The sequence below is a fragment of the Elaeis guineensis genome, chromosome 6 (genome assembly GCF_000442705.2).
Source record: "Elaeis guineensis isolate ETL-2024a chromosome 6, EG11, whole genome shotgun sequence".
In the NCBI taxonomy this organism is placed as follows: domain Eukaryota; kingdom Viridiplantae; phylum Streptophyta; class Magnoliopsida; order Arecales; family Arecaceae; genus Elaeis; species Elaeis guineensis.
Genome location: NC_025998.2, coordinates 132,676,548 through 132,699,068, shown reverse-complemented (window position 1 = coordinate 132,699,068; position 22,521 = coordinate 132,676,548). Strand labels below are relative to the sequence as shown.

The 22,521-nt window shown below is 37.7% G+C and overlaps 1 protein-coding gene and 1 pseudogene across 1 annotated transcript; one reads left to right on the top strand and one right to left on the bottom strand.

Annotated features, from left to right (window-relative positions):
* The first annotated feature begins 6,814 nt into the window (after positions 1–6,814).
* Positions 6,815–11,291, top strand: LOC105046477 (uncharacterized; annotated as a pseudogene).
* Positions 11,292–14,078: 2,787 nt separating this feature from the next.
* Positions 14,079–14,891, bottom strand: LOC105046417 (thioredoxin H2-2). The gene is made up of 3 exons (XM_010924995.4): positions 14,712–14,891; positions 14,473–14,595; positions 14,079–14,340 (listed from the first exon to the last, which is right to left on the bottom strand). Exons 1-3 carry the CDS (start codon positions 14,835–14,837, stop codon positions 14,209–14,211), a joined length of 381 nt encoding a protein of 126 aa, XP_010923297.1. The 5' UTR covers positions 14,838–14,891; the 3' UTR covers positions 14,079–14,208.
* Between the last annotated feature and the right edge of the window lie 7,630 nt (positions 14,892–22,521).

The following is a 22,521-nucleotide window of genomic DNA, read 5'->3' as shown; positions in this document are numbered from 1 at the left end:
TCTCCCCCTAACCAGAGGTCTAGACTAGTGTTGAAACTTGAGCGATAGCATCCTCAATGCATATCTGCCTAAAAGAAAGAAAAACGACAAACAAAGCAAATAGCAATCGAATCACCGTATTATCCATCAAAATATTATTACCCCAAGATGCCAGGATGATGAAACAATTCGTCCCATCTACTGTTACACATTTGGATGCCATGAAATGATTAGCTTAGTGGTGCTTTTACACATGAATGCCACTCATGTAGACTGCTCAGTGAAATGATACGGCTGTCATTGAGGAAGATCCTAGAATAACAAAGCACTTGAGCCGAATTTTAGAGTAACTTTTCATGAGTTAGGAGTGAGTGCTCTTAGACTTCTTGAAAGTTCCTTTTCTCTCCATGTACCATTTGTGAATTACCTTCTAGTTTTGACTAAAGTAGGACACTTTTTGATCACTTCTGAACTTAAAGAATGGTTTCTTAAATAGCACAGCAAATCCAGAAAGTTAAACAGCTATTGACAAACTTCCCATTCCTGCGAACTACCAGACTTGATAAAGTGTTGCAGAGAAAAGATCAAAGGAGCAGTTGGATGGTTGAACATCGGCTTTGTTACTTGTGCAAGAATAAGGTCGGCAGACTACTAGCGGAGTTGGAGACGTCATGTGTATTGTGCCGAATAGAGGGAGGGGAATTCCGTATCTACGTTGCCAACATTGTAGGTGAGAACTCCCTCATGTGGGATCTGAGTTGCCGCTGCTATTCCCAGAGTATAGCCTTAACCTGTACATGGTCATGCAGATAGCATTCCTCTATGAATGTATCTATTGCTTTAGAAATCCAATAATCATTAGCGCTATCTTCAATTCAACTGCTTGCTTTCTCAGTCACTTCGCTCAAACGAAATCACATCACTTCAGTCCTACATGATCTTCTACTGCTGTTGAAATCTTCAATTACAGCATCATTACTCTCTTATAAGGGTGCAAATGGGTTGGGTTGGACCGGATTATGAGTGACTCCGATCCGACCCAGTTTCTTGATCAAATCTGAATATTGACCCAAACCCAGTCCAATAAAAGATCAGATCAGGTCGGATGGATCCATGAAATACGGGTTCAGTTCGGATCCAGATCCGAGTTTGTTTAGATCTGGATTATAAATAACAAGATCAATAAGTAGATCCATCAACAATGTTATTCGCATTGTAAATTTTGATCTTGATTCATGAGACTATTAGAGCTCTCATGTCCCACACTCTTTACCCAAGAACCGAAAAAGCCTAATCACATTTTTCTCATCACTGTCCCTAATTTAGTTAATCCAAATTCAAAATACTCTCATAAAATTTAAAAGATAAGGATCTAAAAATCAATAGAATGCACTTTCAAAATCAACAGATATTAAAGCAGCCTTGATCAAAATGAACATTCATGTAACATAGGAATAAAGAGAGATGAGGAATAGGCTTAGGCTCAGTCATTCAAATGAGTATTCCAGTCTCGTATTAGGTTCGGATCAGATCAGATTGCATCAGATCATTTATTTCAAAATTCAAATCAACCTCAAAATCTCCGTGCATCAGGTCGGATCGATCAAAATTTAATAAATCCAAATCCAATCCAAAAAATAAAACGGATTCAACTTTAGATCCCGACCCGGATCCATAGGCCTTTTAAAATGATTCAGATCAGATCTACACGGATCGGATCGGGTCATGAGTCAACCTAATCTATTTGCAGCCTTACTCTCTTACTTGGTCAAAGCAATATTGATTTCGACAAGTAGGTTGGACAGTTGGTTTGCATTCGAATGAGTTACCTTGTTCTTAGTTCTAAATGGAAAGATGATTGGAACATCATTCATGAGACGCTAATTACATCTTTATTTTTTAGTTACCCTTTTTTTTGGGAGCTTTTGTTTTGGAGGGGGTGAGGTTGCAAGATCTCTTCATTCACTTGGTCTGTGGCCAATGGAAAGAGGGAGGAGAATAGTCTGATCTATGCTCATTCATGCATATCTATTTGCACAAAGCTACTATTTCAAAGAATAACCATGTATTAGAAGCAAGCTATTTGGTTCTCAGTCAGATGCAGGTTGAGCTGCATATGGAACCAATCTGAATTTGAACGAAAATAATGAAACTCCAATTTGCTCAAAAAAAAGAAAAAGGAAAGAAAAGAAAAGTTAAAAAAAAAAAAAGGACTCCAAAGATTGATTGAAGACTGAATAGGCAACTTAGTAAAAGACTTTAACTAGTATAAAAAATTAGACAAACATCTTGTGAGGGCTCGTACCGACATATACCACATCAATTATTCGGTGAAAAAATTTTTGGATATTTATATAGGACCAAGAAATCAAATAATACCTTTCGACTAGTCTTTTTGGATGAGATCTTGGGTTATTACGAATGATATCAAGCCAATTCATCCCACAACCTATTTGAACTATAGAACACTGCAACACAGATTCATTAAGATTGACCATGGAATAATCATGATATTTATGAATAAATATATAGTTTTAAACCCTTAGTCTGGTGAGGATGTCAGGGCTTAAACAGGATGAGTACGTGAGGAGGACCCATGCAAGTATGTATTAGTCCATGTTGGTTATCCGCTGGAAAAGATATTGGGTACTTATACCGAGTCAAAAAATCTAAATAATACTTTTCAACTAATATTTTTAGGTGAGATCTTGAATTGTTACATATTTTTTGTAGCTAGATGCATCATTAGGATTAGACTTCCTACCCTTCTTGTTTGGTGGCTCTATTGTGGTTGATGAATCTAGTGGGAGAATAACCCTTAAAGCAAATGTCCTATCTTCTTAGACCTAAATTTCTGCTCCTGTATGAAATTTTTGTTACCAAAAAGGATGCAACGTTAGAATTCCTCATGATTCTCTCTCCAACTTATCTCATTTAGTATATACCGATTACTAGATTCCATTAAAAATGTCAAAACACAAGTGAGGTACCAATGCTAGTCCTACAAGGTGCATATGTTTAATTGGGCATGTGCTGTGAGGACCGATGCAAGCACATATTTAATCTGATATCAATGATCGTTTGAAAAATCTTAGATACTTATACAGAGCAAAAAATTTAAATAATATCTTACAGCTAGTCTTTTGGATGAGGTCCTAGATTCTTATAAATGGTATCAAAGTAGATCCAACCCATAATTTATATGGACTAGGAAATATTGTGACCGATGGTATTTTATAAATAAATGCGTAGATTTGGATCCTGAATCTTGCAAGGATATTGGGACTTAAATGGGATGGTTTCACATCATTTATTTATTTATTAAAAAAAATTTAAATATTTATATAGAGTTAAGAAATTTAAATATGATTATTATAATTGAATCACGCGTGGAGTGAAACGTATGATAGAATATGACAGCCACTCGTAAATAGGACATTCTAGAGGAGTGAATCCAGGATGGTGGTTCACCAAAAAAAGTCCCACATATGGTCATTTTAATTGGATCACATAGGATAGAATATGACAGCCACTCACAAGCATGACATTCCAGGGGAGTGAACTCAGGATGGCAGTTCACAAAAAAAAATCCCAAATATGTTCATTTTAATTGAATCACGTATGGAGTGAAACGTACGATAGAATATGACAGCCACCCACAGAGAGGGCATTCCAGAGGAGTGAATCCAGTACGGCAGTTCACCAAAAAAAATCCAAGATGGCAGGATCTACCATTGCATCTCCAATAGATGCCACTAGCACGTTATCGTGGCCGGTAATAAAGTGTAGATATTGGCTTCTAGTGTTGACTGCTAGGCACTGGTGTCTTGAAAGCTCCTCCAGCTCTTAGCATAAACTAAGCAAGCTTTCCAACTTGATCGATGTGGAAAAAGCTTTCTTTACCTCCCCATTTCTGCATCATACTAAATGACCCAGACATGGACACCCCTGGTGGACTCTGAGTGCCAATTTGGTTACTGCCACCAAGTCCATCTACGCATGGTTAGAAAACAGATCCAGCTCATGGGCAGAGAAGTTTATCATGCAGATCTGCTCTGGGCTGCCTAGGCGTGGAAACTAAAATGTTAGAAATGTGGAAGTTTTGCTTTGCAACTTACGGACCAAATATGGTTTCCTGATCCCATCTAATAATTGGCCAACTAGTGGAGTTTACATATTAGTAGATCATGTCACCATCCAATGCTTATAATCTCAATAAGCCTAAACTATCCTAAAGACATTGATGGAGTCCAATTAATTTGCCAAATTATGCAAATCTTTAACATCTCCCTCCTACAATTGACCGTGAAGGTTTTTGGGCATGTTAAAACATTTTGATACAACAAAATATGTCGCTTACTTGATACCAGATTGCTGTTTCTTGGAAAGATGGATGCAGGATTGCTGAAAAAGTAGATCTAACTAAAATACTTGACTTTAGGCCCTTTTGCCATCTGAGGTTTCCCTAATTGCTAAAATTAAAAAGCAAGGTCTAAACCAAGAGTCTGTATTCGAGAAGATTAGATTTCTGCATTTGGTGAGAGGACGGTGGACCTAAATCTAGATCAACCATAAATTTGTTAAGATGATAATAACTGGGTGGTTCAACCTCCCATTTCATCAATAAATAAATAAATTTGTTAGAACCACTTGAAGATATGTTGCGTGAAATTGGATTTCGATGGAGCAGCAAAAATAAAGTTTGCACCAGATTACAGCTATACATTATTTCAGAATATTTACATAGAGAGAGCTCTACTCAGATACAGTGAGGTCTACATTAGACAATGGGATTCCCATGTTGATGATCCGTGTTTTGTAATTATGGTATTTGTAGGGCCTAATGATCATAATAGGGTATTGAGTAATTCTTTGTACACTGCATTTTGTGCAGAAAAAATGCACCACTCTATCTAATTGAGCCACATAGCCATCACTTTCTAATGCGCATTTAACACATGCAGTTTTGCTTTTTCTTTTAAAATTTTGAATGATGAAAATATTCCTCCTCTTCTAAAAAAAATTATGACATCTTGTAGCCATATTATGATATCTACGGTCAAATTATGACTTTCTACTCATAATTTGATCACGGGATATCATAAAGAAGGAAGCGGCATTTTTATCATTTAAAAATTTTATAAATTTATAATAACGAAAATGTCCTTCTTTTTTTATGATTTTTAAAAGAAAAATTATGACATCCTTTATATAGGAAGTCATAATTTGACCGTAAGATGTTATAATATGATCACAAGATATCATAATTTTTTCAGAATATAAGAGATATTTTTATTATTCAAAACTGCAGATATTAAATGTGTATTGAAAAGCAATGATTACATATTTCAATGTGATTAGGTGGTGTGCTCCATATCATTTTTATTACGACGCATGCGGTATTTAAAGACTTTCTCATAGGGTGGTACAGCTATTGACATAATGGCCCAATCAAAATATGTTGGTTATTTGCAGTTTCCTAGGAAAGAGTGTAGAGTGAGCTGGACCAAAGGTCTTTCAGAGTAGGCTGGATTTGTTGGACTACCCATTAAGCTCCTAAACTTTAGTGTGTCCTCCCTGTTGGTCATGCTAAATTCAAACCCTCGTTAACTCACAGCACCCAAGATTCCGAACCGGACAAAAATCATATGAAAGTTGTCCTATAAAATAAAATAAAATATCAAAGACATGCCACATCAACTATCCCATGATAAGTTGTCTAATGAAATGGAGAAATGACGATGTAAAAGTATGCAAATAGCCCCTCAAATTTTTCAAATTATACTCTGATGCTCCTCAATTAAAAATCTTATAGTTGAGACCCCTCAACTCGTAATATGTGGGCTATGAAGCCCTTCCATCAACTCTGTCCATTAGTTTGCTAACGTGATTTTATTTTAATCCCTAAAATTATTTAAAAATAATTTTTTAATATTTTTTAACTGGTCGCCGGCTTTATTTTTTTATACATCCACTATTTTTTATCCAAAAATAGTTCTCCATTTGGGATGGGTGTTGCACCGGAGGTCGGGAGGGGAGAAGACTACGAAGAAGCCACGGACCGCCGTCGGTGGACGAGAGCGTGTAAAGAAGAAGCCACAAGATGGGGAGGGGAGGGGGGTTTGGCGGCAGCACGAGCACAAGAGTAGGGGCACGAGCATCGGTGGGGGGGTGGGAGAGAGGGGAGGGAAGGCTGCGGGGTGGGGCAGCATGAGCATGGGTGGGTGGGGGGGCTGCAGCAAGGAAGAAGTAAGAAGGGGGGCGACGTGATCGCGAGAGGTGGTGAGGTGGGGGGCGGCGGCATGAGCAGGTGGAAGACCACCGGGGCCGTCAGGGGTAGGGGCGGTGGCTCCACCATAATCGTTAGGATCATAGCTTGCTTCTAGCCATTATTGGATTGCCAGGTAAAAGAGCAGAAGAAGAGGAGGGGGCAAACTCTCTCTATCTCTATTTTGTCGTGGATGTCGGGGTTGGTTTGAGGGTTCTAAAGATCAAAGCTCGAGTTTTTTAAGCTTTCTCTAATAGCATAAGATACTAAGAATCCAATCTCTATCTTAGTCCAGGTCGAGTGTTTCCACCATCTCGTCAAGCCTGTTACGTAGACCAGCTCTCTCCTTTGCTTCATCAAATAAAGCTGGAATCTTTGCAGTTACTTGAAGAGATTCTTATGGATAGGACATTCGATCTTAACTGATTTCCACCTAGTAATCCATGCTTTTGTCAATCCATTAAGTTTTTTTTTTTGGCTATACAGTTTTATTTATCCTTCTGATTGTTTGGCGATGTTATTTATTTAAATTGGTGTTTTAGGTGATTGCTCTGGTGATTTTTGTTGATGGGGAAAGACGTCGATCCGTGCATCTACTGTCCACATTCATCATGGTGATTTAGTAGTTTCAACTGCATGAGTAGTCTCCAGCAACCTGCTGTCGGGCCACAGAACACCAATTCCATGATGTTTCCTACCTACTTCAACCCTTATGGGTGTGCTTTCTATGGCAATGCTGCCCCTCCTTTCCCTGTGTTTCAAGCACAGAGAACCCTGCCAAAGACACTGGCATGGATCCCACCTTACGTCCACACCCATAGACCGACAAGATTTGTTGATTCTCAAAAGACATTCCTAATTTTCGATCACTCGGGGGATCAAACGAGCTTAATCTTCAGCTCATCGGGCACCCCGTTTGTGAGTCCAATGTCCATGAATCTAGCATCGGACATGCAAGGCAATAATAGACCAATATTTTTGATCGCCATGGCGATGAGGAGATGCATGAAGACATTGAAGAAATCAATGCACTTCTGTACTCAGACTCTAATGATGAGGAGGAAGAAGCAACAAGCACAGGGCACTCTCCAATGAAGATGGCGGCAGAGAGTGTTGAAGAGGGGCTGTCGACGGCATCAGGGGTGGAGGGGTGGAGATTGTGGGCAGACAGGGGGCCTATGCAGAGAAGCAGAGAGAGGCGGAGGTTCGACGGCATTGAGGGCAGAGGGGTGGTGATCACGGGCAGATGGGAGGGCAGGCGCAGAGAAGTAGAGGGAGGCAAAGGTGAATCGAGGAAGAAAGAAAAAAAATATTATAAAGGAGGGGCTATTTGCATTTGCCAAAAAAATATTTAAAAAATATTAAAATATTATTTTTAGATGATTTTAAATATTAAAATAAAATTAGGTCAGCAAACTAATGGACAAAGTTGACGAAAGGGCTTCGTAGCCTACTTATTATGAGTCAAGGGACATAAACTATAACCTTTTTAGTTGAGGAACTTCGGAGCGCAATTGAAAAAAGTTGAAGAGCTATTTACATACATTTACCAAATGATTACCTAAATTACGTACAGCGTGGCCTTGCATGCAACCAATCATGATCACTAGTTTTTCTATGATAGTGCACCAAGATACATGCTTGATAGATTGGGCCTATAAAAACTAGAGATCATTGTTAGTTACATGCATGGCCACATAATGCATGTAGTGTATGAGGGATATTTTTATCACTCAAAATTTTAAATAAAAAAGTAGAACTATAAGCATTAAATGTATATTGAAAAGTGATGGCTACGTGCTTCAATATGATTAGATGGTGTGTTTTATATCAATTTTATTGCATCGCATGCAGTGCACAGAGACTTTCTCACAGGACAGTCCGGCTATAGGCATAATGGCCCAATCAAAATATGTTGGTTATTTGTAGTTTCCCAAGAAAGAGGATAGAGTCAGCTGGACCAAACCTCTTTCGGAGTAGGCTGGACTTGTTGGACTGCTGGGCTAATTAAGCCCATTAAGCTCCTAAACTTTTGCATGTCCTCCCCGATTGACCAAGCTAAATTCAAACCGTCATTAACTCACAGCACACAAGATTTCGAACCCGACAAAAATCATAAGAAAGTTGTCCTATAAAATAAAATAAAATATCAAAGACATGCCACATCAGCTGAACCATGATAAGTTGTCCAATGAAATGGAGAAATGATTATCTACGTGGCCTTGCATGTAACCAATTACAATCGCTAATTTTTTTATGATAGCGCACCGAGATACATGCTTGATGGATAGGGCCCATAAAAATCAATGATCATTATTAGTTACGTGCATAGCCACATGATGTATGTAGTGTAAGCAATAATTTGTTGATGAAACAGCTCTGGTTTACTTAGATGGACTAAAAATTACTTAGTTGGAAAGGCTCCATACTTTCTCCGAGAGGATGGCTCGTTTTAACCTACTCAGTTTTATCTACAACAACCCACTCATGACTAAAAACTGACTGATGGCACTCGTCGATCTATTTTCTTGAAAGGCTCAAAGAATGCTACCGCCGACTAACTAAACCACTAGATGGCACATGTAGTTCAAGTTTCAATTATTGACCGGATGGCATAGTTCATGGCTGATCATGGTGGAGTCCTGCTATAAGAGATGGTGGACTCATTGCATCAAAGATGGAAGGATATTTTTATATCTAATGCCGATCAATATATATATGTTCTAGAGAAAAAAATATTCCATACACTGCATGCACCGTGTGGCTATGCACGCCACTAATCATAGCTGCTTGTTCCAATAAGCTCTATTCATCAGACGTGCAGTGTAAGAAATAATTTCTACTATTTTAGGATGGTCTAGGCATGTGCTTTTTGGGGAAAAAAATACCAATGCTATATCTTTTGAGCAGCTTAGGCTTGTGCTAGCCTATTTTGATGTATTGTACTCTTGCATTCCACTAATAATCTTTTGAATAAATTATGTTCTTAATTCTTGAAGTAAGTTAGATTTTTTTAAATGATTCCTAAATTATAAAAAAGCTAAAATTTAGTCTCCGAACTATCTAAATTAATTTAGTGTTGCCCTCAAGTGTGATTTCGACCAGAGCTGGCGTGGTCTAAAATATTTTTAAAAATACTGCTAACATGGATAACATCCTAATTTCATCTCCTTTCCCACATCTTTGATCTCCCATCTATCTTATTTTTATCTCAAAACCCTAATGGAAAAAATTTAAAAAAAAAATAGAGAGAGAGAGAGAGAGAGAGAGAAAGCCTTACTCTATGGCCCTTGCCTCCTCCTCCCCACCACCCCATCTCTCCATGGCCCCTACTCTCCATGGCCCCATCCTCCTAACTCCCAACCCTTTCTTCTTTATTTCTCACCACTCCATCTCACTAAACTCTCCACATCCACCTCCTCATTAGATCTCTCATATTCCATTTCTCTTTTTCTCATCCCAAAATCTCAATAGAAAAGAAGAGAGAAGGAAAACCCTTTTAATTAATTCCTTCCATGGTCCCATCCTCCTTTTTTGCTCGATTCTTCTCCTCCACTTATCTCCCATCACCTCCTTTCAATGCCTCCACTGAGCTGATGTTGTTTTCATCGTCTTCTCCTCCCATTCCAAACCCCTTTTCCTCCATGGCCCCATCCTTTTTAAAGAAGAGAGATCAGAAGATAATCAGAGAACAAGAAAGGAAAATAGGATTGGAGAAGAAATAATCATTATTTTTGTAGATCAATGATTTTTTAAAATTTAAATATCATATAAGGATCAATGATTATCACATCAGATTTTTGATGAAAGAAAACAATCGAAATTACGTCTGAGGGCAACATTAAATCAGTTCAAGGACTGAACTTTAACTTTTGTAGTTTATGGATCATTTAAGAAAATTCGACTTAGTTCAAAAATCAGAAACATAATTTATGCTAACCTTTTCTGTCGACTTGGGCATGCAAATGATCATTTTTCGAGAGCAAAACAATGAGACCTCGATGAAAAATAGGTCACTACGCTCAACAATGTTACTGCTAGCTGCACGGCTTACAAGGAACATATTAGAACTAACTGTTCCACCTTCAGCTGAAAAAATTCCTCCTTTCCTGAGCCGATATCTGGTACCCAGTAAGAGATTCCAAGACTAATCATTCTCTTTGTGATTATGAACATGTACTATCACTGCTTATAAAAATAGAATGCGTTTACAACGTAGCATACCTTAAAGACGGGAGGCTTTTTATGATTGATCTGAGATGGAAGAGACGCACCAATGAACCAGTCAATATCACCGGTTCATACATCTCTCCATTTTGAAGCTATTAGCACTTACTTTGAAAGAATTTGTTGTGATGTAGAAGGAAGAATATTATTAGTGCTACACTAGTTGTGAGTCAAAAAAAAACTCTGATTTATATAGAAAGGATCATCTTTCCCATATGATATATTTTTTGAAGGACAAAATCATGAGGCTCATAGGCCAAAATGGATAATACCTCAAGTGCCAAGCCATAAACTCTTGTCTGCAACAGAACTCAATCAATATGAATCTCTTATGGAGCTTTTCCATCCTTTAGCACCATCTAGAACAGCGGTTCAGCCGGTTTGGAAGCTCCTCTAAGTTTCCAAATAGTGGAGGCTTACTATGGCACGGAGTCACCTGAGGAACTTCAGCACCGGAGAAGATTGAAGTATATTTGTGGCTGTCTCTTGAAAAAAGACTTACATATGTGGCGAAATTATAGAGAAGAAAGGATGCGGAAGTGGCTTCAGGTGTCTCCTCCATGAAGCTAGACCGGAGACTATATCCCACTTGCTGATTAAATGTTCTTCCGCTAAGAGCATGTGGTTTGCTCTCCAAACTCAGCTTAACACCACTAGTTGGCCTAAGGATATCATGGACTTATGGGCAACATACAGAAAAGGTTTGCTGGCGCCTATGGCTAAAAGGTTGGGATTAGTAGGCAATGGCAGTTTGCTGGCACCTATGGCTAAAAGGGAATTTGAGCATCTTTCTTCAGAAGCAATCCAGCTCCATTAATGTGACCTTGCAGAAAGCTCTGTTCCTTTTACGCGGTGGGAACATTTTTGCATTAAGAAAACCATTGGCAGCCACCAATCTGTGCGAGATTCATTAGGCTCCCTCCTGATGAGATAATTCCCAAATATAGCCTTCTTCGTTGCCTCTAACCCACTGCCTCCAAAAGCTCTACTTTCTTCGTCTGTTGTGAAATTCTATAACTCTCACCTTTCTTCTACTCTGTACATTCTGTTCTACTCTTAGTACGGCTGGGGGATGCTTCTTGCTTCCTCCATTTCCTTCAAAAAATGAAGCTATTAGCATAATGGGTACATATATATGATGCAGGTTCATATGGTACATTTGCGTGAAGGAATGATTGATCCTTTTTTTTCACTATATTGACCATTGGATTATGCATTTTACAGATCTCAAAGCACTCTGACTCTTTTCATCTACCTGCACATACTCAAAGTGACCATTGCATGATTTAGTGGTTGATTCATCCGCAGAAAGGTTAATCCTTCTTTCATGCAAAAGATACAACCTATGTCCATCTGATGCTCCAGAGAGCCCATAATCCTCCGCTCCAATTTAGCACCAGACATACTTCCTACCTTGTTAAAGTATTTATTGAAGAAAAAAAATAAGAGAGAAAAGATAGATAGAAAAATGTTATTATCTCTATTTCAAAAACATATGGTACATCTTAGAAAGTATATGTACTAGTGTACTGACTCTGTACAAGCAAAATAATATCAGTTGATATAGAATTATACTGACAAAAAAAATGGTATAGAATTATGCTAATAAAGAAAAATATTATGGGATGATATTTAATAAAAAAAATATTATGGGTTGTCATATGATCATCGAAATCATAGACTCACCTAAAATTATGTGATCATCTTAAATAATCTCACAGTCCCCTTGAACTCAAGATGGTACTATATGTGCCAACTTAAGTTTGGAAACTAAATCATGAATATACTCAAAAGATAGCATGGTAAACTGATATATTTATTGATGTGACTAATTTAAATGATGTGACTATGAGAAGACATAGAAGATGGTGGTTGCATTAAAAGCCGACACTCAAAGAGCATACAGCCAAAAATCGATGATTCTTGAAAAAAAAATGCCATAATAGAAAGATCAGCACTCAAAGTAAGGTAGTTGAAGACCGATAATCATCACAGACAAAAACACCATAAAAAAGAAGACAGTGTTCAAAGAAAAGGCGGATGAAAGCCGATAATCTTTGCGAACAAAAATCTCATAGAAAAGGAGGAAAATACCTTAAACTTAGCAATGAAGAAGGCACACATAGAAAAATATCCAAAGAGAAGAAAAAAATCTCAAACTGGATGACGAAGAAGGCAAAGGTGAAAAAACATCCAAAGAAAAAAAAAAGCCTTAAACTAGGCAACCAAGGAGCCAGAGATAGAAAAATATCCAAAAAAATATATATATCTTGAATTGGACGGTGAAAATTTGAGTGTTAATCTACTAAAAATAGATGATATATAGATACACTAAAAAATACAGAATTTCAAAAAAAATGATGTCTTTATATTAGGTTATCGGCAGCTCTGATATCATGTTAAAATATTTATTGAAAAAAAAAAGCAAAGAGAAAAGATAGAGAGAAAAAGATTTTATTATCTTTATTTCAATCACATACACTATATCTTACAAGATATATATAATAGCTAGTGCACAGACTTCATATAAAAAAATAATATCACTTAATATAGAATCATACTAACAAAGAAAAATAGTATGAAATCATGCTAACAAAAAAATATTTGAAACCTTATTTAATAAAAAAATATTGTGGTTGTTATGTGATCTCTAGAATATTTGATCGATAAGAATCATGTCATCACCTAAAATCATGCTAACATACTTCACATCTTAATGTGTCATATATGCAATGTATAAAATATGTTTTTGAATTTGTACTCCGATGCCTTTCTTCGAGCATCCAACATTATTTTACTTTCTTGCACCACTAACAAAAGGGTCCAATAAAATCAGCAACTTTCTAGCCATCAATATTCGGGCAGCCTTTATTTTTCATAAGCGTCATACGCAAGCCCTTAATTGGAGTGAAGTTAATTGGAGTCAAGGACCATGGCTGGATAAGTCTGTGTAGCTTATGGCTTCATTGGCTGCTTTTTCATGATTCCTCCAATGTTCCAATTACCTTAAGTTTCCCATGTTGCCAGCTTTATATCATCAGAGTTCTCACTGTATGTTATTGGATATGCAATGGTCATCATGCATGTTCTATATCCCAATCCACAAATGCTACAATATCTTCAAGGTTCTGCTGTTATTTTGTGGCTGCATACAACTTGGAACACTACAGGATCTACTTTCGACTACCAACTTCTCGCACTCTACAGAGATATTACAAATATCTACAAGTTGGTGCATCATTATTTACTTGTTTGGTGCTATATGACAATTGTATTTATGCCATCACAGATGCTCTTTCTGTTTATAGGTCTTGTCCCCTTTCTTCTATAAATTCTACATGCTCTTACTCCTGGTTGTGTAGGTTTTGGTCCTTTTGATTCACTTTTGTGTAATTAGTTACTTTTTTGTATCTATTTTAGTTTCCTTAATACATATCCTCAGGCTCCATTATTTTCCAAAAAAAAAAAAAAATGGAGTGAAGGACCATATGTCTCATTCCTCTAAGAATTTTGAGCTTTCATCTAATAAACACTATTAATTAGCATTCCACACAAGAAAAGGAGAGCAGATAGGCCGCTCTAACAAAACCATAAGCAGACAATCTCGATAAAAGTTCTTCTTCCCATTTATTTAAGAGGTATTTTATATTGAAGGAGAAGGGTTAACGATGGGAGACAGCAACAAAGTTCACAACATATATTACATAGTTAAGTAAAAGCCTTAGCACGTCCTGCTAAACCCTGAGCTGCTGGATTTTCCTCTCGAGCTCGTCCTTCTGCGCGCCTACCACCCTCCCCACCTCGCTCCCTCCCTTCACCAGCACGAACGTCGGCATCGCTTGTACCTTCCACTGCTCCGACACCTCCTGAAAATTTTATTTAGAAAAGAAAAAAAAAATCAAATCAAAATTCTGAAACCTCAAATCCTACTCCCATCTCACTCTCCGCAACCAGAAAGTTTTTTTTATTTTAAAAAGAATAAAAGAAAAATCCAATACCGAGAGCTCGTCGACATCGATCTTGACGAAGACCACGTCAGTGTACTTGGCTGCCATGGCCTTAAAGGCCGGCTCGATGAATCGGCAAGGCCCGCACCAGGATGCCGAGAAATCGATCACCATCTTGCCCATCAAGCCATTAACAAATCGATAACTCAAGAAACGAAGCGATTATAGTAATTAAAATGTAGAAGGGATGGGATGAAATGGGGGCCGGAGGGAAGAGAGGAGTAGAATACCAGCTTGGAGGAGTCCTTGTGGGACTTCCAATGATCGTTCCAGGCACTCTCGGAGTGGATGGCGACGACGTGGGAGTCGCCCTCGGCGGCGGCGGGTTTGGCTCGGGAAGAGAACAAAAGCCCCATTTTCCCTCTCTTCTACACCGCTCGTTCTACCGTCCCCGAATATTTGCCTGCGCTCACTTAAATAGCGCTAGGCCGCTGGCCGGGCCCGTCCTCGTCTTTTTCTTCTTTCATTTTTTTTTTTTTTTTTTCCCCCCGGCAACTGGATGTCGGTTTCGGATTCTCTGACGACCCGCGTTACGCTCAAAGTCCGTTCCCACCGGAGTGGGACTAGCTACGTGTTTTTTTTTTTTTTTTTTTTTTTTTTTTTGGGTAGAAAGCTATTTGGTTTGAGAGAGAAAAAGACCTGCTCGGAATCTCCTTCTCATCGAGAAATTATTCTCGATATGCACTTCATGAACGAGACCCATAAGAATGAGCAGTTATGAGTGGGAGTGTGCGCCGCTTTATGATGTATGTGGTATAGAGAATAAGTTCTCTTGATCTATAGTGCAAATTCTCCAATAATGTGATGCTCTTCTCTTGATTGTGCTGGATATCCAAATTATGCATTCAAATAGAAATGACTGATAATTGTGTATGCTCTCTTCAGTCTCTCTAAAAAAAAAAAAAAAAAGAAGAAGCATGTTGGAATGTCCATAATTCTAGGTTTCCAAGAAGCATTGCTAATTTTTTTTTTTTTTTGCATTGCAATAAAAATTGATTTTCTCAATTCTTTTAGGGTTTGGTTTATGTAACACCCGGCCAATAGGGCCCAGAATCAGCCCACAGCCCATATAACAAAAAAAAAAAAAGGTGAAAAGACTCCCTTGGGAGTCTTCTTCCTCCGTTTACCGGCTCCCAATCGGAGCCGGAAAGAGCCTCCTCCGGCTCTATTTAAGGAGGAGAACCCTCCTCTCTCCCTCTCATCGGAGAATCTCGGGTCAATGACGGTGATTGTCAGGAAAAGTACTGCGGATACCCTTACTGTGCCCGTCTCAATTTCTCGCTGGAAAGCCTCACCAGTGTCGAAGGTGAGCCTCCTCCTCCTTCCTCTCTTCTCTCCTTTCCTTCCTGTGCCGGTACACACGCTCGTCGGTGACCGGAGTCGCCGGATTTTGTTGCGGATGAACCTCTACTTTTGTCCGTTTTTCTTCGATTTTTCCGACGTCGGTGGTCACCACCGACCACCGTTTGGCATCTCTAAACCCATGAGGGTTACCTCCTTTGCCGTCGGCCTTCGCCGTGTCGGCCGTGGCCCGAACGGTCGGTCAAAAGGAGGGGACTTGCCGGTCCTCTGTTTCAACCCAAGAGAAGAGGCCGTGGGAAGAAGAAGGAAAAGAAGAAGAAGAAAAGAAAAGAAAAGAAAAAGAAAAAAAAAAGAAAGAAGAAGAAAAAGAAAAGAAAAAGAGAAAGAGAAAAAAAATAAAAAAAAGAAGAAGAGAGAAAAATTTTCTCTCTCTCCTCTCCCTCCTTTCTCTCTTTCCTCTCTCCTCTCTCTCCTTTCTCTCTCTTTCCTCTCTCCTCTCTCTACCTTCTCTCTACATTTTCTCTCTCTAAATTCTGTCTCTAGACCTTTCTCTCTCCTTATGGATTTTATCTCTCTAAGGTCTTCCTACTCTCTCTCTGATTGCATCACAGATCCTAGGATAAATTTGAAATAAAAATATGTTGATTTGAGATTGCTCCAAAATTCATGCATTAGATCTGATCCCAGTCCGATCCTATTCGAAATTTATAACATTTGATTCATATTAAGTCACCCTGATAGGACCTCTGATGATCTCGACCATGATTGCCTCATCTGAAGGATACGAAGATTCTCTCTCCACTTTCTCTCTCTACTTTCTCTCTCTAGAATTTTCTCTCTCTTCATAGATTTTCTCTCTCTAAAAGTCTTATGAATCAGTGGAGGATCCAGATACTTAGATAAATTCTAATTTTGGTTAATCTTGAAAAAGTCCTAGATTTGTGTTATTAGGATTGATTATCGGATAATTTTTCCATATATGATTTTTATATTTGATTAGGGTTATGAAGAGATGATTGTCTGCATATGATATCGAATGAAATATTTTATTAAAGAAATTCATAAATCAAAGAAGAACATTGATTTCTATACTTGAATCAGTCACCGGTAAAGGTAAGAATCCCTGTACATGATCATCATTATATATGTTATTTTATCGTTGGTTTTATCTCATTGATTTTGCATCGTTGGATTTGAGATTGATGAATTTGTTATATCTGAGACACTTATTTATTTATGTGATTTTGAGCATGAGTATGTTATATCAATACATATGTATCAGCGATTGATGGCATGATTATATGGGTATGACATATTTATTACACTGTAAAATTTGAATTGATTAATGAAGTCAAATATTATAATTTTATGAAAATGAAAAGAAAGAAAAATATAGTTTGGACTGGTCTTGTCATGTGGAATAGCCTGTCAGGAGCTTATGTCTGGGACAGCCCCCACAGGCTTATGTGTGGAAGAATCTGATCCGAGAAAGATCATGAATAATTTGATCCGAGAAAGATTATGGCCACTTTGATTCGAGAAAGATCATGAATATTTCGATCCAAGGAAGATCACAGAAATTGATCCGAATAAAAGATCGTCGCATGATCCTGGTAGTCCAAAGCCAAAGCCAAAAAGAAAAGGATTAAAAACGATATGATAATAGAAGAAAATAGAAAGATAAGACATAAAACAATCGTTGAATAAAATTGTTTCACTTATTAACATATGATAATGCATCTCTTTTGATAAAACAGATAATCTATAAATGTTTGCAATATTCTGGACAGTGAACATCAACTTTTATGTGTTATTGCTTATCTTTATTTTCAGATTATATTATTATATTGGTGTGATATGGAAATTTTTACTGGGCTGTAAAGCTCACATCTCTTTATCTTTCTTTTCTTCTCAGAGTTACAAGATGTTCATGATTGACTATGGTATGAATTTATGAGTGAGCGGATGCATAGATTGATACCTGATCAGAGGATTGAAGGAATGTTAATTGTAATTATGTAAGTTTTATGAATTATTATTGACATTAAATATTATGGTTGATAAGATTATAATGATTTAATTTGGCTTTGTATATTCTTTAGAGCTTGCTCTAAGGAGTGTGCGGCCATCACGTATCCGATCCGGATGTTGGGTTCGGGGCGTGACAGTTTATCTACAATTATCTTTAATAAGATAGTAATAAATCCAGAAATAAAGGAAACAATGGAGATGTAGACATGATAAAATTTAACATAATTGTTATATTATTAAGTTATAATTTTGATAATTTTTTAAGCAAGACAATTTGTTCTTAAGGTTAATTACAAGAGAATAGTTGGCAATATTTTCTATAATTAGTATCAAGGTCTTGGATTATTAGCTGATGTACGAAAATTAAATGTGTCGCACTAAAATTACACAAGATACCCACTTTCTACTTCATGGCAATTCATGAAATTTATTAACATATTATGTCGAGAATTTGACATTCATCATTTAATATTTCCGGTGTCCATATTTTAGAATCATTGCATGTGTTTCTCATCTATACATTAAAAAAAAAAAAAAAGAGTGGTGACATAAATAGAGCCAATTGTGTAATTCATTATTAATATAAAACCTAGTGTTATATTGGAGAGATATACTGGAGGCAGGGCACAATGTAATGCATTGTAAAAACTTAAGATACTTCTCGAGGTAATGGACTTAACTGGGAGGTTGAATATTCATAGTTTTTGACAAGAATGCTGAGTTGATTGTCAGGCGGCCCCTGACTCAAGTAAAAAATTACTGGAATAACTATAAATATATTGATTTAAAAACTTTTATTTGAATGTTATAACATTATTTGCAGGAAGAAGCAATGAAGAAGATGCACGAATGTGACTTCAAGAGATTATTATCCATACATGTTCATCATACCAAGCCATATCATCGTTCAGCATTTGGCAGATGGATTTTAAGTTGCAATGCACAATGTCACAGATGAAAACTTTTTCAAGTATGTAAATATGGCGATTAGTTGAGCAAGAAGGAATGAAAGATGACAAAGTTGATTGTAAAATATTTCTTAACTAAAATTACTGATTTCATTCATATTACCTCAAAATTTTGTTTTACCGAACAAAGGATTGAAGAGATGCATCCAGGTCATGGTTGTCATATATCATCATTTTAGTATAAGTTTGATAATCGCAATGATATTTTTGGCGATAAAAGAATATTAAGTTCATCCTTTGTTATTTAGTGATTGACATACTTCAAATGCTTTGTTAATGAACAAGAATTTTTGTATTTGAATGATACTTTATGGTAACTGTCACGCTCCCGGCCCGAGATCGCGAGCAGGAGGTCGCGGCAACCGCCGCATACTTATGAAGAACTCTCTCCATAAGCATGCAAGGCATCTCATCACGATATCAATGCATCACAGCGGAATAAATTCAAATAATTATTATTCAACTTTAATTCAAGTAATTAAAATAAGTATCTTACATCCAATAAATTTTTACTAAAAATAAAATAATAGATCTAAGTTCAATGAAGTTGACAATGCTAAATCTCGCCTCTAAAAGCTCTGTCCCCATATTTCTTCCCACACTCGAAATTAATTATCTGAATCTGAAAAATAGAAAGAAAGGTAATGAGCTAGACAGCCCAGTAAGTAACAAATATCTCAACTAGATATTTCAGATATTATATAATTTTCAAGAATAATATTATAATTAAATATAAAAATATATTTCATGTTGATTTAATGCAAATCCAATATTTTTAAATATTCACATATAATATAATAATAAATCTAATTCGATTCAAAACACTCGTAACTCAACAGCCTCGACTATGACCAATGTTTAACCCCCATTAGTGGAGTCCACAGAATACCAGCGCACAACTCCCACTGGCAGGGTCCACAAACACCAGCGCACAACCCCCACTGGCAGGGTCCACTGAGTACCAACGAATAATCTCCATTGACGGAGCCCACTAAAACATAGTTAGGCTAAGAGCATAAATCCGATCTGTATCAAAACACTTTGTATCATAATATATCATAAATATTTCACTGAACATGTGCATAATCGACATACCATAATATTTCAAAAGTACTTTCTTTCAAAACATAATTCATAATTCATGCATAATTTTAGAGAATAATTATTTATTTTCAGAATAAATATGAAATATCTCGAGAAGATGATTCATTACTTACCTTTCACGGAGCACTGAATGAATAGATCGACTAACTTCTAGAAGATTCTTCAGTGCCTATTATCTAAAATTATATTTTTATATTAATTTTAATTCAAAATTCAATCTAAATAAATTCTAAATCAAGATCTCACTTAAAATCAGACTCTTCCCTAAACTCGATCAAAATCATCAAATGAAGCCTTACACTATGCTAATCCTAGAGGAATAACTTTAGAGAGAGAGAAATCCATCAAGAGAGAGAAATAATCTAGAGAAAAAGTAGAGAGAGAAAGTCCAATTCCAGAGAGAGAAGTAAGGGTTCAGACTGAAAGAAGAGAGAGAAGAGAGAGAAACTCTCTCTCTCTTTTTTATTTATTTATTTATTTATTTATTTATTTATTATATATGTATATATATATTTTTTTTTCTTTTCTTTTCTTTTCTTTTCTCTTTTTTCTTCTTTTTCTTTTTTTTTCTTTTCTTTTCTTTTCTTTTTCTCTTTTTTCTTCTTTTTCTTTTCTTTTCTTTTCTTTTCTTTTCTTTTCTTCTCTTTTCTCTTTTTTCTTCTTCTTCTTTCGAGCTCCTTCCAGGCCGAACAGGGGACCGGCAGTCCCCTCCTTTGTCGGACCATTCAGGCCGCGGCCGCCACGGTGGAGGCCGGCGGCAGAGGGGGGCCACTCCCCCGGTCACGGAGAGGCATGGTCGGCGGTCGATTGCGATCGCCGGCACCAGAAAATTCAAGAAAAAGAGGCCAAAACAGGGGTCTCTTTTTTGATCAAGAATCGGCGACTCCCGTCGCCGGCAGCCGCGCACAAAGGCACAGGAGGAAGGGGAAGGAAGAGAGGAAGAGAAGGGAAACTCACCTCGGCCTCCGGTGACCCCACCGGCGAGCAATCACGGCGAGAACAAGAGGAGTGTCCGCAGCTCCAAATCAAAAAATCAGGGAGAAGGAGAGGGGAAGAGGGCCGATGATCGATTTCTAGGGAAAGGGAAGGTCTTTTTATAGAGGGCCCTAGGACTTCGAGAGGTCCTAGGACTTCCATTTCGCCCGGGTCTCATCGGAGAAGAAGACTCCTATCGGGAGTCTTCTTCCCGATTTTTTCTCTATTTTTTTTTTTTTGAATAGGCTTGGGTCTTTTAAATCGGGCTTGGGCTTGGGCTATAATAGTAACTGTAATAGGATTGCTCAAGTATGTGAGATTTGCTAATGTATATGATGTAATGGGCTTCCTACGTGTTATTTCACTTCCTGCGCATCATACAAGTCTTTTTCTTGTAGGAAACTATGATCGTGCCGGGCTGCTTTCACATTCCAAAATGAGATTTGTGTGGACTCTGATGCTCTATTTAATATGAAGGATTGATTGAAGGAAGGATGGATGAGAAAGGAATGATGGATGGGAGGGAGGACAGATGAACCAAACAGAGGATGGATTGGAGAAAAGATGGATAAGGAAGAAAAGACGGATAGGAGAGAGGATGGATGAATAGAAAATTTATCTGTTATGACAAGTCAACCGACCCCCGACTCTGACTCTACATCGATCATATGAACACATTATGCCGACTCATAATCGACTGACCGACAGATAATCGGCTACTATCAACCATCAACTAATAATTTGGTTAACTTTCGATCGAAGATCATCAGCATATCAGAATTACCAATCGATGCTCATTTGGGTCTACTACCGACTTATTAGTATTACCGACATATAGTCGGTCTATCTGCTCAACATATCCTAACCGCTATGAACGATTATCGACTAGTATCACAGACATTAATGAGAATAAACAGTCCATTAACTCCATGATTATGGTCCGATAATTTAGCGCCATAAAAAGCAGGACCACGTATTCGACGGTTACATCAGAATCATCTATAAAAGGGAGGTAAATGAACAGAATAGATAAGACAATTCTAGACGAAGACTCTGTCACTCTAAATATTTTTATCTGCTATTCGCCAAGCCCCTCTCTGACTTTATCGAAGGGTCTCCACTGGACACGAGTCTGGTCTGTGAGAACTTTATCTTGCAGGTGCTCTTCACCGACGGCAGGCGACAAAAGATTGGCCACAACAGATTGGCGCGTCAGGTAGAGGGCAACTACAGCCAACCATGTCAAGAACTAGAGTACAACATTCGACTGGATAGGTGAGATAAGATGTTCCTCCCCCACCTCTGATGGCAAAGCCTAGTTTCTCATATCCTATGGTCACCATGGACGCACAGATTGCTGCACTTATGCAGCAAATGAAGATTTTGATAAAGATGGTTCAAAGCCTCCAGTAGCAACAAATCCAGCAGCAGCAGCAACCACTAGTAGAGCAACTGGTGGCTCAATTAGTATCATCTAGGCATAGCCGCCATCCTCCGCAGTGCTCACCCTCCTCATCTCCAGAGCGACCGTCTCGACACTCTCACCGTACCACTCATCATTCATGGCGTTCTTCCTCTCCTTCTCGTGCACATAATATCTAGAAGGAGAAACGATCGCGGACACCTTCTACTTCTCCTTCTTTGATCTCTTAAGGGGGTT